The 17,008-nt window shown below is 36.3% G+C and overlaps 1 protein-coding gene across 1 annotated transcript in view; it reads left to right on the top strand.

Annotated features, from left to right (window-relative positions):
* The window catches only part of nrm (neuromusculin), a 591,863-nt gene extending 579,645 nt beyond the window's left edge, over positions 1-12,218 (top strand). The window contains exons 17-22 of the mRNA XM_070094629.1: positions 1,669-2,237; positions 3,704-3,775; positions 7,101-7,228; positions 7,967-8,875; positions 9,413-9,914; positions 12,081-12,218. Coding sequence (XP_069950730.1) covers positions 1,669-2,237; positions 3,704-3,775; positions 7,101-7,228; positions 7,967-8,875; positions 9,413-9,910 — 2,176 coding nt within the window. The 3' untranslated portion in view covers positions 9,911-9,914; positions 12,081-12,218. The remainder of the gene's footprint in view (positions 1-1,668; positions 2,238-3,703; positions 3,776-7,100; positions 7,229-7,966; positions 8,876-9,412; positions 9,915-12,080) is intronic.
* Positions 12,219-17,008: the final 4,790 nt, after the last annotated feature.

Consider the following 17,008-nt stretch of genomic DNA (forward strand, 5'->3'; position numbering starts at 1 on the left):
ACTAAGTGCCTTCATATATCCAGTTTTCTCGCCACCTTTCCCAGTCCTGGCTTCCCATTCTACCTCTCCTACACCTCTACCTCCACCTCACACCATCCACCTTACATATTAGTGATATTTAGAACTTAAAAACAGAAAAAAATGTATATGACGTGTGCGTAAAAATCGACTGTTTATAAAATTTAACTCTTCAAAATATCCAATTCCGATAGAAAACCCGGAGACTTTTCCAGCTTGCGTTAAGATCGGGCATGAAAAAAAAATATCAGCTGAATGCATACTTATGTTATGTTCTTTAATACATTTTCTTTAGCTTATTCATTTATACTTAGCTACTTTTTAATACTGAATACTTAATGTAAGTTTATCTGTTTTTCTTTTTTTTTCCATTTGATGCATCGTACCTCCTTACTGCCTGTGCTAAAATCCTAACCTACGGAAAGGAGTAAGTTCCGATAGTACCGCTACCAATGCACAAGGTAATCTGATCTTTTTAGTTGGTCCTTGTAGTCCGTATTCTGTTTGTTTCCGAGGATAATGCAGCATCAAGATGGCCGACATTTGTATAACCTCTTGAAGCCCTCCCTCCTACTCTTCCCTCCTTCCACCAAGAGGCATCAGTTAGATCAAGACTGTGCATATGGCCGCACTTAATGACTGCATTTAGTGTTGCGGCCCGAGTAGTGAGTGTTGGTACTGTGTTATTCCTCCGGACATGACTTAGTGCACGGCCTAGAAGGTTGGTTTGTGGCTGCCCTAGTCCCATTGTGTCCTCCTTGTTCACTGTCTTATACCTCTCTCTTCACAAGGCAATGGCTCTGCACTTATTAAAGAGTAACAGGTGGCTTTTTCCACATTGTATCGTACTATTTGTCATTAATAAATCGTGATTTATAGGCAGATATGGAGATATCTACGGGAATCTCTTATAAATCTTTCTTAAACTAAATTTACAAATATATTATATATATATATATATATATATATATATATATATATATATATATATATATATATATATATATATATATATATATATATATATATATATATATATATATAAAGATGGTTGAACTTATAGAAATATTCATAATACGCTGGAAAAAGTTGAATTTTCTTAAAACAGTTATTGATGTTCAGTATAATCAACGACTCGGTAACGAATCACCATCAGGATTCGTTTCTGGAATACGACTAAGCAATATACAATACACAATAACCAACATGCAATAAAATTAAACTATCCAAATTAGGTGTTACCATCTGGTTACTGAGTAGAAGGACAATTATGTACAAAACGTAAGTCGTTAGAAATACAAAAAAAAAGTAGTATTTCAGATGAGAACAACACCTAACATGACTGGTCAAAGTTTTGTATGTTGTGTATTGTCTATTGTATACTGAATTTTGTTCAAGAAATGAATTCTGATAATGGTGATTGATTTGCCACTGAAGCATTGATTGTACATTAATAAATGTGTTGAGAATTTGCAAATCTCTCCCACCTGATTATATATATATAATGAAATAATTAAAGTATTCCTAACAAGACTTACCAACAATACGAGCTTCCCGGAGCTCCGCTAGTTTCATTAATGTCGTGTGTGGTGAATGTGTTGATGTTGACGAAGGCGCTCTGGTGGCCCTTCTCTTTCCCTTCTGTTATAGCACGGAAGGGAGCTCGCCCCGCCCCGACCCCTTCTCCCCTGCCTCAGTCCAACCAGTACATAAGTGGCCCCTCCGCCCCGGCGTCCACGTGCACCTCAACTCACTCACTAGCCTGACTGACGACTCCAAGCCCCTGCACAACAACAACACTATGACAAGCCTATTTCCTCCCACCAACAGTGCTCCTCCTCCTCCTCCACAAAACCTCCAGCATCATCCTTACCACCAGCATCCTCTCCAACACTCCCATCACCTTCCTCTGACCAACCACAACAACCAGGAGGACAACTATCATCCCAGTTTCTCCCACCCTCTCCACCCACACCAGCAGTACCCTACTTTAGATAACAAACGTACCAGCTCCAGCCTCCGCAAGCTTAACTCCCACAGTAACCCGCACACACTTCCTCGCCAAACCTCCTTGGATATCCCACGGGATAACATGGTGTCCTCTTCAAGCCCTTCTCCCACTTCCAACTCCCACCCTACTTCTGCGACTAACACCACAAAACACAGATCCAAAAGTGTTGTGTCTGACCTTGACGTTAACTTTCACACGGGGAATTCAGGTATGTTTCTCTTAAACTTGTCCTATTTAGAGTCGGTACTACGAATGCAATATATAAACACGGGGAACCTCTACTGGTTAGTGAAGTACAGGAAGTCTCAAAACTTCCTTTACCTTAACCCCAGTGTAGAGGGACTTTTGAACCCCACTGCAATTTTTTTCTATTAGTTGATTTTCTGAATATCTTGCATTGTAGTTTATCTTATAAACTGTACCTTCCTTCATAGTCAATAAAAAAAACTTATTGTACAAGAATAGCAAACCAAAATTAAGATAAACAATGGTAGCTGGTTGAGTTTCCGCACATCTAATTCCCTGGAGGCCTAAAAGTTGAGCACAGCAACATGAAAGACGCCACTTCAATGATTAAAGAAAAATCTCTCATTTTGCTAAGAGTTTACCCTCAGTAATGTAGAGGAAGTTGTGTGTGCTCCTCTCCAGGGAGTTAACATCTCACCTGCACCCACCCCATGCACTTGTAGTCTACCACTATAGATGTTCACCAGTCACATTCACTGCACTCACCTGTGTGTAATGTCACACTTTAATGTGCTAAGGTGGATACCTGAGTAAGGATCGAAATATTCAGCAATATTTCTTGCATGCATGCATATTATATATATATATATATATATATATATATATATATATATATATATATATATATATATATATATATATATATATACAAAAGCAGTAGTTTTTGCATGCAGTAACCTCACTTTTCCAAAATGCCGAAAAAATTTAATCTCTTGCAAACATCCAATCTAAAAAGTTTGCAGCAAGATAACAATGAACCAAAAGTTGTAAGAGAACAGAGATTCTAATTAATTGTCTTTTTTTTTTTTTGCATCACCTTCCATTCCTTAATTATGCACAGAACCTCTGGGGTGCAGGTGAGAGAATCATACCAATCGCTTCATTTCCACTAAACTCAAGATTTTAGAAGATATGTCAAGTGGATTCATACCTGAGCCCTTGTCAGGAGGTAATGAAGAGGGAGTCGGAAATGATTAAGCAAAGTTAGTAGTGTTAAGCAGCCTTTACCCTGACTTAGGCCACAAGATTTGTTATATCGCATCACGCATGTGGGTGATTTATTTAACAAATATAAATTGGCACCCGTTCAGTTTTACGCTTTTTTTTTTTATGATCAAATTTATGTCGTGCATTTAAATATAAAAAATGAGTGATATTTATCTTTCAAAATTCTTAAAATTGGCTAATAAAATACTTATTGAATTTTCATTCTCTCGTCATTCCTCGCATTACCTTAAAAATCTAATTTTTTAAGAATTTACCTGTATTAAACTTTGATAGTCTTTAATTATAATAATGTAATTATAATAAATTGTAAGTATTTGGGATTATTCACATGTTTAATACAGGTAAGTCTCTCACTGACTGCATGTGTTTCGTTGTGTATGTTTTTGTGTCATGTCCGGTATTTGTCTGTGTCTGTTTTAGTCGTGGTACAGACCAAGCCAGACATCACCGAAGGGTCGACGACTGGACGTAAACGCAAAAAACCAGGTCAAGGTAGGCTGTTTCAGAGGTCACTGTTTTGGTCTCCGTGAGCTCGCTCCTCTCACGTTGTGAATTCTGATACTCAAAAAAAAAGCAGAAAGATTATACATATAGTTTTATCGAAAATACCCAAAGGGGAAAAAGTATATATATCTAAGACATATCTGGACCTTTGTATTCCATTTAATGTAATAAAACGGAATTGGGGTTCAGAGAACTCGTCCAACTTTTTATGTTTACGACGAGGCTTTATTGTAAATTCTCTTTAATGCCGTATTTCACTCCCTTGTCTCGCTTGCTGCCAAAATATTCTCTGTGATCTCGAATTCTGAGAATCTTAATGTGGAAGCTTGGTTAGACAAGGTGCTCTCACTTGTGGCAGTGTGTTTGTAGCAGGAAAAAAGCAGGTATTATGGTAGTTTTTTTTTTTTTTTTTGGGGGGGGGGGGGATACAGCCTAATATATGGATAAATATGCATTTTCTGCTGGTTTTATTGAGTACTGGTATTCGCCGTGTGCAGTCTTATTTTTCAGGTTTCCTGTTCATGTTATGAAAAATGTGTAACAAGGGTTAATAATAACAATAAATGAAGAATAAACATCTCAATTCACAACCTACAAATTGGGGATGAAATTAGACGATGTTTCGCCCGTCCTGGACTTCAAAATGATTCAGGATAGACCGATGAGTCGGCTAGATTTAAATCCAATTTGTTAGTTAGTTTTAAACTCTAAAAGAATATGTATGTCATTATGATGTGTTAATTTTGTGTTGAACGAGGCTTCACTAGTGTGTTGGTTGAACATTTTATCCTGGGTACTGGAACCATCTCTCCTAAGAAATGTACCGTAGTTCAGTTCTTTCCAATTAAAAAAAAATATTTAAGCTATATAGACCTTGAAAAAGGATAGGGTAGGGGGTGTCGTGAGGGCTAACCTTCCCTTGAATGAGACCAGACTGGCTCCCACCGCCCCAGGAGCTCCATGACTCCTATGAATTTTGAGCTTTCCCAAAAATAATACTATTAACTCGTATTTGATTCAGAAAAGCCATACAAGTCTCATTGACTGCTCAAAAAGATATGTCTATCGCCGACCTTACTTATCAAGTTCTTCAATGTCTAAATCAATTGTATTGTTGATTGTGGAATGCCTAAATGTATGTACTCTAGATTAATCACAAGAACAATTGACTGCAAGATATACAGAGATTCCTTCATGAAAGCACTTAGGAATTCAACTTATAACTGTGATAATCTCCATTACTTCATAAATAAATAAATAAATATATATAAATAAATAAATGTATATATATATATATATATATATATATATATATATATATATATATATATATATATATATATATATATATATATATATGGGTAAAACTTGCTATTTTGGCTTAAATACCAACGCTCTTCTTGCCGAATAAGGCAAGCTAAAATTTGTTTATGCAATAATTTCGTAAAAATCATTCTGAACCTAACGAAAAAATATATTTCATTGTGTTTGTTTATTATTAAATTATTGTAAACTTATCTAAAATATATCGAGTTCGATTAGGCTAAATTAAATTGCGCTTATTATAATAAGGTTAGGTAAGTTTTCTAAGGTTCTTTTGGTACAAAATTATTAATTCTTACATTAAGATAAATTAAAAAATCTATCTTTAAACGTATAAGAGAAAATTTTAGAAAGGACTTAATTTTAAACAAGTTCTTGTCAATTGACCAGTTTTACCTATTCGGCACGACATTTATATATATATATATATATATATATATATATATATATATATATATATATATAAATGTGTGTATATATGTATGTAAAAAGAATAACCCCATGGGTCAAGCAAGAATCGTGTTTTCATGGACACAGTCTTTAAAAGGCACAAAATTACGAACTTTAATCAGTCTATTTTTCACTTAATGTACGAGTCCGATAAAAAAAAAAGGCCCCTTGAATACATCTCACCAGACGCTACTTAAGGCAATGCATGTGGACAAGCTTTACTTCATTTATCATAAAGTTTCATGGGGATCGCGGGTGTCCATTCTTCTGGCTATAAACTGTACGAGCCAACGGCTTTCATGTATTTTTGCGAATATAACCATAATAATAATTGGAAAGACCAGCACCAAGCTACACTCAGCCCAGCTCGTATCATCAATAAGGCCCCTCTGATGCTAGGATCTGAGTCACTACTCTTACTCTTGTCAACTTCAGTGGAGAGCTGACTGAGAGTCGCTCTTATTTTACAAGCGCAGACTTTTCTCTGGTAATAACCGGATGTCTGCTGACATACCTTGCTATGCATTGTTTATTCTGAGGAGTAATGAGCCAAAAAATAATAATGGGCCAAAAAATAATAACTGCTTGTATTATTTTATATTATGCGTTCCCTTCAAATCATAGTTCTTCGAGACCTGAGATCACTTGATCCAAGAAAGTCATATCCACATTTTGCCCTTCCTCTGCTCCATTCTGGTTAACAATCAGTTCCCAGGCGCTTCACGAACCCTAGGGATTTAGAGCTTCCCCATAAGTGAAATGTGTTCAGTTTTTCAGCTTACTTTCAAGCTGATCGCTCCACTTGCTCTGACGTGAGAGAGAGATGTCCACATACACTTGAAATATCCCTCTTAACTTTTTGCTTATGCGTTTTAATTTAATTTCATTTAGCTAATTGTTTTATCTTGCTTTCATGTGTATACGATTGAAATGCCTTGTTTAAAAAAATAAAGCTTGTAGGTTTTCAGTATGATAAGCTCTTATTTCGTATGTCATTTCTGCCTTGAGATTTGTTTTGCTTCAAGCTTCGTATTCAGAATGTTACTAAGTTTATATAAGCGTGCAACGTGGAACTTAATACTTTTAACACTTGGGAACGTTAATGCTGATCGTGCATTTATTTGGCATGACTGTTGTAAAAATGTGTTTTTTGAAAGCTGAGCGTTTGTTTGTCCCAAGTGCTTTTTCTTCCCATCCTAAACTGTCTTCCTAGACTTATACTGCCTCCATAGGAGGCTGTCCTGCCTGCCCTCTCTAAATAGGGTGCCCTGCCTGCACTATTTTCACAGGGTACCCTACGTGCACTGAATCTGCACAGAAATAAGTAACCCCAAATTAGCATTCTTGCAAATTGGTAATAAAGAGCTCTTGCAATATTCACCCATTACAAAATTAATGATGCTTATAATTCCTGAAGAACATTGCAGAATACTTTTCAATGTGCCAGTTCTACAGCTCTTGTAAGAAACACAGATGACTGGTCTTGACCGACGGACGTGTCTGCTTCTGCTAACATGTTCTCTTTTCATTCTGGGCGAAGATCCTGAAGCTTCTAAGTCCCCAACTACTGATCCCAAGGATAATGGAATTCCCTCACCACCTGACGATGACAAACAGACCTTCTATGAGAATCTACCTTTTCACGGGATGCAACCGCCGCCCAATAAGGTGAGGCCCCCTGGAGGTAGGAGTAATAGTAAGTATTTCGAACACTTTTCTCTGTGAAGGCAATAAAATAAGAGGGGGTGGGGTGAGTAATAGCTGTAAATGGATTTGAGTGTGTGTGTGTGTGTGTGTAAATACATATCTTGGGATTATAGATTTTTTAAGTTTTCTCCAAGACCTGCAAATATTATAATATTAGATATGTAGAAAGCAGTGGATCTCAGTTGAATAAACATATTAGGAGTACTACACAAAGTTTCCTATACACCACAGTATATACAATATCTTTCTTTTGGAAGGTAATTTATAAATTACATTAATTAGAATGGAATATCACTTGAGTTTCGCTTACGTAAGAAGGATAGTGTGTGCTCCAGTTACCTTTATGTAACTGCTATATCCCAGTGTTTTGCATGAATGTTGTTAATTTGCTCAAGCCTACCATTTTCATAATTTGCTAGTTTGTCTTCCTTTTGATGTGTTATGTGCTAGTGCAGTCTTTGTTATGTTTGACTTTATTTGTATTTATTTGCCAGAGTAATCAAATAATAACACGCATGTATGTTCACGTTACAGCGTTCATTAATTGGAGTCAGCTCAAGTCCGACAACGCCATCTATACCGAGAAAGTTTCCTAGAGGCCATTGCATTTATATTTAAATACATGCGTGTGTTATGATTTGATTTCGGCATTGTAGCTAACCCGTTACATAGTGTAGTAAAGGTGTAGTGGCTGGTCAGCAGGATGCTTCGGAGGTACCAGGTTCCTGCACGGTAGGAGGTGGTAGTGCAGGAGGCAGTCGACCTCCTAGCCAACTCAGCCAGCAGGCATCTTCCGGTTACGGATCAACTCGAAGCAGGAAGGACGTCCATCTCAATCAATCTAACTCGGAGGAGGGCTCGAAGGATTCCCAGAAGGTGTCAGGGAGGCGAGACGTGAGTTTCCGCCAGGATGTAGAGCACATGGAAGACGGGAAGGGTTTCAATCGCGTTCAGAGGCAGAACTCAGAATCGTACGGCTCTATGAGAAGTACATCAGAGAAGCCTGTCAAAAGTGCGTTGGCCAAAACAGCTGCATATTTTTCAATGAGGCTTCCCGGAAACAAGAAAAAGATAAGAACTAAAGAAGATAGCGAGGAAAATCATAAAATGATCGACAAACAGCCTGCCATACAAGCTATCCCGATCAAAGAATCTACAGCTTCTCCATCAAGAGAGACTGAGAACGAAGTCTTGGCTCCAGGCCAACACACCACACACTTCACCTCAGAGACTAAACACATCATAACATCAGAACCTACTCAAAACACATTAATTGTAGAATCTAGTCAGACATCCAAGCTTACAGTTCTGGCTAGACCACCCTCTAGAGCAGAGTCCAACAACGGCTCCATATACTCTGACGGCTCAACAAATCGAAATATTCCACGGCCAGGCAGAGCCACCAAAGTAACGAATCAGGAACCCTCCTCTGACCCAAGAACTAATGACGCCACGGGAACCACAGATACCTTGCCAACCCCAGCGCCACGGAATGGTGGTGGCGGAAAGTTAAAGCACACTTATCAGAATATTCCTCTCCCTACCAAAGATAAACCAATGACTGCTCAACACCCCTCCCTACAACACCCACTCCATGTATTACCTGAGGTTTGTTTTTAGTTGGTTTTATGTTTGTCGTGGTAAATGACCTGTTATTGCGTTGCTGACATTCCTTTTCTGACAAATAGATTAATTCCCACATTGTAGATCTATTGTTTCCGTGTAGCTTCTGTTTTATAGCAGCACTAATATATCCCGAGGGCTGTGTAACGCAGGTCATTTCCATGTAAACATTTACTTGCATCTGAGTTTCTTTTTATTCTGTGATTCTAATATTCCAAATTTTTTCTCCTTTTTTTTTATTCTCTTTTTTCACCTACTCATAAGCAGGACACTGGCATCTATGTTGCCACAGTTCTTGTTTATGTGCCACGTGAGTCTTCTCAGATATTTTCGTAGCTTTGCTTGTCATTCTTAGCCTAGAGCTTCGCAGTCTTGTTTTACTTGAGATTATTGCAACACTGAATACAGACAAGAAATAGCGCATTGAGATTTTGTTTTAAATGTAGTTTGTTTAGTTTGGATAGCGTTGTTGAGTGACTAACCAACTAACAGAGGAATGCGTTTTGTGGTTTTTGTTTGCAGAATCGAAAGACAGCCAACTACGGATCAGCACAGAATCCAACGCCTAGTTCCTCCTCGTCCTCCTCTTCCCCCTCCTCCAGTCACTACCAATCACAGTACCAAACTCAGTACCAACCACAGCACCAACCACATTACCAAAGAAATCCACCCGCGTATAAACAATACCCATCATCATCATCACTTAAAGAGTCCCATCCCCCGCCCTCTTATAATTCATCCTCACGCCAGTCATATTCATCGTCAACGTATCCACACAGATTGGAGAATCAATCAAATCCTGCCACGTCATATCCCAATTCCCAATCCCACTCTACTAAAGCATACTCACAGTCTGTAAACAGCCAATCACATCTGCCCAAATACCCTCCCGGAGTTGTGTACGCTGACCTAGCCTTATCTCGTAATGGTCAACCAAACCATTACAGAAGAGATCTCAACACCGAATATGCCATCCTACAGTTTAATGGCCCCATTGTAGGACAGGAAATCGACGTTTAAAAAGGTTTGTAATCCCCCCCCCCTCGTATAGCTGTTTACGGTGCACTTGCTGCTAGTCATGAACATGTGTGTGTGTTAGTTAGTTACCATTTTGTCCTAGGCACATGTCGATTAGACACTAGGCCTGTTGTGTGTGTGTGTGTGTGTTTGTGTTAGTGTGTGTGTGTCTTTCTTTGCCAACTTCATCATTTTTTTAATATCCAATATTCTTTTTAATGTCAAAACTTTATAGGGTGATCATTAACTTAATGCACATATATATATATATATATATATATATATATATATATATATATATATATATATATATATATATATATATATATATATAGTTCTGCTCAATGTAATAATATTTATTACAGCACCTTAAATGCGTATGATGCACCAAGAGAGAGAGAGAGAGAGTGAGAGTGTGTGTGTTCCATATTTGTATGTTTTGTAACAAAAAGGTTTCGAATGAGCTGATGTAGGTAACAGCTCTTAGCTTTTAAATAAAGCTAGGAATACTTAACCTTGTAAAACCCTTTGTAAAAGAGACAGACTTGCCTAGCACACACGTAACCTCGGCTTTGTCAGAACAAGTCGGGTGACCTTCAAAGACATCCGGTATAGTTTAATTAAGTCTCAATAATTAATGGGACTCTTCATCCTGATTTAGCTATTCCCTAGATATCACTACTGAACCACTCTCCTCACACCGGTCAAATTAAGCCAGCAACACGGGTACTAAACAAACTCAAATATAAATTGAGAAGGTTATGAAACCGGAACCCTAACTAATGTAGTTAGTGTAATGAATGTAAAGTATACACAAATAAATCTGTTAGTACAAAGTTACTCTCAGTACTCTGCTACTACTACATATATTTTTCACACTTAAATCTTATAATACCAAAAGGGGTATTAAATACGATACTCTTTTATAGACCATACCACGGGTGGGGTTTGAACCCTCGGTTAGAGAGTCATATTCACTCTTTTATAGGTTCGATTCCCGTCCAGTATAAAGCTCGTTAGGAATTTTCCAAGAACATTGACTTTAGCACTGAAAGGACATGAGCTAGGTCTATCAATAGGACTGTTAATAGAGGGAGATGGGTGTAAAAACTTGCAGTTGACTTGGCACACAGTGGTGTCTGCTGACATCACCCAGAGAGGGGTTGCCCCGAGTGCTAAACGTTGGCTTCGCACACCTAGCCCTGAGTTCGGGCCTCATTCGGCCAGGCCAGGCTGTTTCTTCTGTTTCCATTGCGCTAAATTCTATGCAGATCATAATATAACGAAAGTAATTTCAGAAACGCAATAAATCTACTTTCAAGACAGTGAATGCTTGGGAGAGGGAGGGAGAGAGAGTGTATACACACACACACACACACACACACAGTTCACCGATTATCTTGCGCTTTTTGGATAAGGGGATGAATTGTGATATTTTGAGTGAAATTCTATGGTTAATTTTCAAAATGACCACAATTTTACTAATACTTTACATAAAAAAATGACCGCTCATGCACCAAACATCATATACATTAGACGAAAGCACGTGATAACGCTGGAAAAACAATTAACAAAATGATGCTACTGTACCAAGACCATACTCCAAAACTGACAATATTTCTTTAGGTATCGTTCAAATTCGGTTTCATTAGAAGTGTGAGCTGTACGACCCTTGTGGGCTTAGCTTTCAGTTATGTTAATAATTATAACAAGTGTGAAGCTGGGGATAAATGTTATACAGTGATGCAAGTTTCAGAAATTTCCTCTGGCTGGTAGGGAAGCTCCAAAAAATTGGAGCTACCCTACCAACAATCCTCCCTTCAAGGGTATATATATTTTTACTTGAGAGGATTAGTCTCTCTCCTAGTTTTGAAAACTATTGTGTGGATGTTTTTTAGTTTCATATTGCATTATGAAACAAAGTGTTATAGGAGACGGGAATACTTTCCTGAGTTTTCCTCTTTTATAACTGACCGCTATTTAGCTATTATTTGTCGTTTTTTCCTCCTTTATATAGTAATGATAATGGATGTCGGTGAAGGGTTCTTGATCCAAGGAATTGGAGATGCCCTTTCCCTTTGATCAAACTTCCTTACCTCTCATTCCATATGAGAATAATATCATTTCTCATTTCCATGTTCACGTTAGACTAATCCTCGTGACTATCCCACAGCCGTTCCTTACTAACCTGGGCGGGGGAGACCTGGAGTACGCTGACGTAGACTACGCCACCTACAACTACGGCCCCATCCCCTACAAAGCTGCCTCCATCACCAACGCCCAGGAGAAGAAGGCCGAACATGAGGCCGAGATGCAGGGAGTTCCCGTCCGGCCCCCAAGAAAGAAGCAGTGAAGAGCAGATGGTCAAGCGTGTGGGCAGTCTTAGTTACGCGAAGTAGGTCAAAACTATCACCAAGAGTTACAACGGAGCAGAAGGGACGAGAGGGAGAAATTTTAAGATATTAGAAGTCAGGAAGATGTGTAAGTGCTTAAGAAAGCATTCGAGACCATTTTGGCAATCTGTTCAGGAAAAAGGAGAGCTAAGAACATTAGCAAAGACTAAACTGTCACGTGATGTTAAGTTGCCTGGTAAACATTGCAAGAAGACCAGCATTTTCTTGCTCCAACGTCAGAAAGCCAACAATCAAAATATGGAAAATATTGTAAAAGTGGGATGTTACAGTATATCTTCCTATATGACAAGTTAATTCAAGAAGTGAAAGGTAAAGTATGAAGACCGAGATTCGTTGGTGCTTGAAGCATAGTAAGACTGCTCTGTGGTGGTTGAGATATGGTACGGTTGCTGTGTGCTGGTTGAGATTATGTACGGTTGCTCTGTGGTTGAGATATGGTACGGTTAATCTGCGACCGAAGTGAGATGGAACTGAAAGTCTAGCGCTCTTGGAAAGGCTGTTTATTGACTTCTAGTGTAAGATAACTCCAGTGCTGTTTTACTAAGACTAAATCTCATCGTCGAGTGCAAGGTGGAATTCCTTATCCCTACAACCAGTGGTTGTGGAGTCTATACAAGATAAGAGAAGCAAAAAATGGGTTAACGGTTAATCCAAACCACGATTCATCCTATTTCCGTGACATCCCCCAAATTACTCTTACTCATAATGTTTGAACCGTGCTGTTCTTCCATAAAACATTTGTACATAAAAGGATGCGCGTTTCATGAGGATGGTGTTTCATGTACTGGAAGCATTTGATGTCCGCGACACACCCTTAGATAGTTCTTAACAATTCGGTTATATTTACCTACCTGTTTGCGTATAAGCAAACGGAAAAATAGTAATGGAAAGTGACAATATTTATGTTATGTGGATAGTAGTTAGTAACTTTCCTTATACGAAACAAATACAAGTTAGTTGTTGGAGCATAAGCAGTTCAATGAGCCTAGCATGATCTATTTAGGTCAGATTTTTATATATTTTGCCCAAAAATACAAGCTTAAAGCTCTATCTAAGGTTTAAAGTCGCTGATGACGTCTCTCATTATTTAAAAACCAATATGAGTGATATATTTTCCGGCCCAGAGAGAAACACAGGTAGTCAGCTGCTTCCAATATATCCCAAAAAGAGTCCAGATGTGATCAGTGGGTGAGGAAATGTCCACTAAAGTGTATGGTGGGTTCACCAACTGTATATATATGTGCAACTAAAGCTTATAATACACAGTAATAATATCAATACTGATAATTGAGTGGGAGAATGCAATTCAATACCTTGAAGAATGAGAATTTATAGCTTAGCATTTTTAGAAATTGATTTTTATATTCTTAAAATCTCCATGTGTAACAAAACATCAACACATACCTTGACGCCTATCTTATAAAGCGTCAAAACCACTGACGTAGTGAGCCACTCACGCAATTTGGTAATTCCCTGAGGGGAGTTACCCACCCTGCACCACCGCCCAGGTGGATATCAGTCGTACCAGCCAAAGATCCATTATAACTCAATCTTCTGGGGTCAGAGAAAGGTAGTGTTAACCTCTTTGGCTTTCAGGGTTAATTCTAAAGTAAACTGTAACAAGAAATTTTCCCTAAAAGTAAATAATGGTTGAAACGATCTTCCAACACTCCCACATCAGTCTTTGATTTTTGTTTTTTCAGTGGTCCTCTTTCAGGAGGTTTACGTTGTCCACGGTATCTGTCTGGGTAAAATGAGTTGTTAGTCCAGGGTTACCATTTTAGACTTGATTTGCCCAAACAGTGTTAGACAAGGTAAACTTATTGAAAAGATCTGTTTATTTCTGTACTATTTTCTATACCCGGAGGCTCCATGTTGGAGATCCAGCCTTGAAAGTCGTCCAGCTGACTTGTGTGACTTCGCGGTGACCCTGAGGGAGGCTACTCACAAAATATATATTAACATGTCAGTGCAAAACAAATATACAGTTGATTTTTTTTTTTTGTGACAATGATAAATCACAATCCGTTCTTAAAAACGCCGAGGACATACATCTGTCAATTTAATTCCTAATTAAATTGGGATCACTTCTATTTTCAGTTCCTATACATCTTTATCCAAAAACAATCATTATTAGGCCTATAAAGGTACAACTCATAACCGTGATATTTATCTGGAATAGCCAGAGTCCCAATTGACATACAAGCCTGTGGTAGCTTTCCCCAAGGTTACACACTTATTATTACGGCCCCCAGCTTTGCCAATGGATTTTAAAACTAATGTTCGAGAGATCCACACTTTTGTGCAGCCACGCCAAAGCTTTGTACATAACATTTGTGTAGCTCATTGGGTCTATTAGGTTACTTTATAGTCACAATAAATGTTTCTAGTTTAGTGTGTAAGGTAAAGAAATTGAAAGGTGCCTATTGTATAGAGAAAACGTATATTATTATTGTGGAATTAGATGTCATGCAAAAAACATGTTGCACACACCTATGAATTATATAAAGACAGAAAATATAAATAGCTTTGTTTTTTAACAACCGTGTCTAGATTTTATTGAAGCTCTTTAGACCTTGAGAGATGTATTTCCCTCGTGAAAGTAATGTACATAGACAACTTGTGGACTTTGTGATAACAATTTCATTGCTGGCTTTTCAAGTGATAGGCTTTTGTAGCAAGCAGTCACTTAGTAACAAAATTAACCGTAATGATCTGATTTCTTTTCTGTATTTATCATTGCAAGCTGTGTTACCTGATCACTCTCCATACAGAGCTCGTCGAACAAACTATCAGACTGGGTTAGAGAGACTTGCACCATTACACACTATACGTGGGATTTATGACGTTGTTCGCATCAAGACTTCGTTCCGCAATTAATTTTCGCTTTGAGTTTCAATCTAGAGATAAATCAAGATGTATTAACAAATAATTATATATATATATATATATATATATATATATATATATATATATATATATATAAATAAATAAATATATGAGATGTATTGAAGGAGACCTGATGCGAACACCACTGTAAATCCATTTCGTGTCCAGTTACGCACGTGTTATTTCTGTTAAAACCTAATATGCTTGTACAGAATGATTTGTGTACTTAAATCCTTCTTTACATATCACACTTCTAATAATTATGTCCAAAAAAACGTCAAAGTAAATCACTCCAAATCTTATGTTGCTGTAGTGAATACAGGATGTGTTACTTCGTATGAATGTATTACTCTTTTTATGTAACAAATATTTGCCTTCTGTTTATAACTGAAAAAAAAGTTTCCCTATCATTTAGTGTGTAAACCTCTGAAGGAATAATGGCGAGAAGGCAGTATAAGCATCACATTAAACGTTCACTATAGCTAGTCACTGTAGATAATTTTAGAATGCAGGGATTGTTATGTTTGTACAAAGAAATGTTGCAATGGCCACTAAGTTGAAAGTTGAGACCTGGAGTGCTCTTGCAGTGTCCACAGATAACGTCACAAAATTGTTACCAATCCTTTAGTGTCTCTGTCGACAAAAATCATTGACTTTACAGCTTTGGAAGATTTTTATTTTCTATTTTTATTGTTTTGGTCAGTAAGCTCTTCAACTTGAATTGGCAACGATTGATATTTTCTGTAAAAATAAATAAAATGACAATGTCACTTGTTTTTTGTTGTTTCCGTAATATTTACATAATTGTCGCATTAATGGAATTTTAAAAAACAAAATTATGGAAACATACAATTATATATAATTATATATATAATATATATATATATATAAAATATATATATATATATTATATATATATATATACATATATACACATATATATATACATATATACACATTATATATATATGTGTATATATATGTATATATGTGTATATATGTATATATATGTATATAAATGTATATATGTGTATATATGTATATATATGTGTATATATGTATATATATGTGTATATATGTATATATATGTGTATATATGTATATATATGTGTATATATGTATATATGTGTATATATGTATATATATATGTGTATATATGTATATATATGTGTATATATGTATATATATGTGTATATATGTATATATATGTGTATATATGTATATATATATGTGTATATATGTATATATATCATATATACACATATATATATACATATATACACATATACATATATATACATATATACACATATATATACATATATACACATATATATACATATATACACATATATATACATATATACACATATATATACATATATACATATATATACATATATACATATATACACATATATATATACATATATACACATATATATATACATATATACACATATATATACATATATACACATATATACACATATATATACATATATACACATATATATACATATATACACATATATATACATATATACACATATATATACATATATACACATATATACATTTATATACATATATACACATATACATATATATACACATATACATACATATATACACATATATACATATATATACACATATATACATATATATACACATATACATATATATACATATATACACATATATACATATATATACACATATATACATATATATACACATACATACATATATATACACATACATATACATATATATACATACATATACATATATA

This window comes from Cherax quadricarinatus, chromosome 47, assembly GCF_038502225.1.
Source record: "Cherax quadricarinatus isolate ZL_2023a chromosome 47, ASM3850222v1, whole genome shotgun sequence".
NCBI lineage: Eukaryota > Metazoa > Arthropoda > Malacostraca > Decapoda > Parastacidae > Cherax > Cherax quadricarinatus.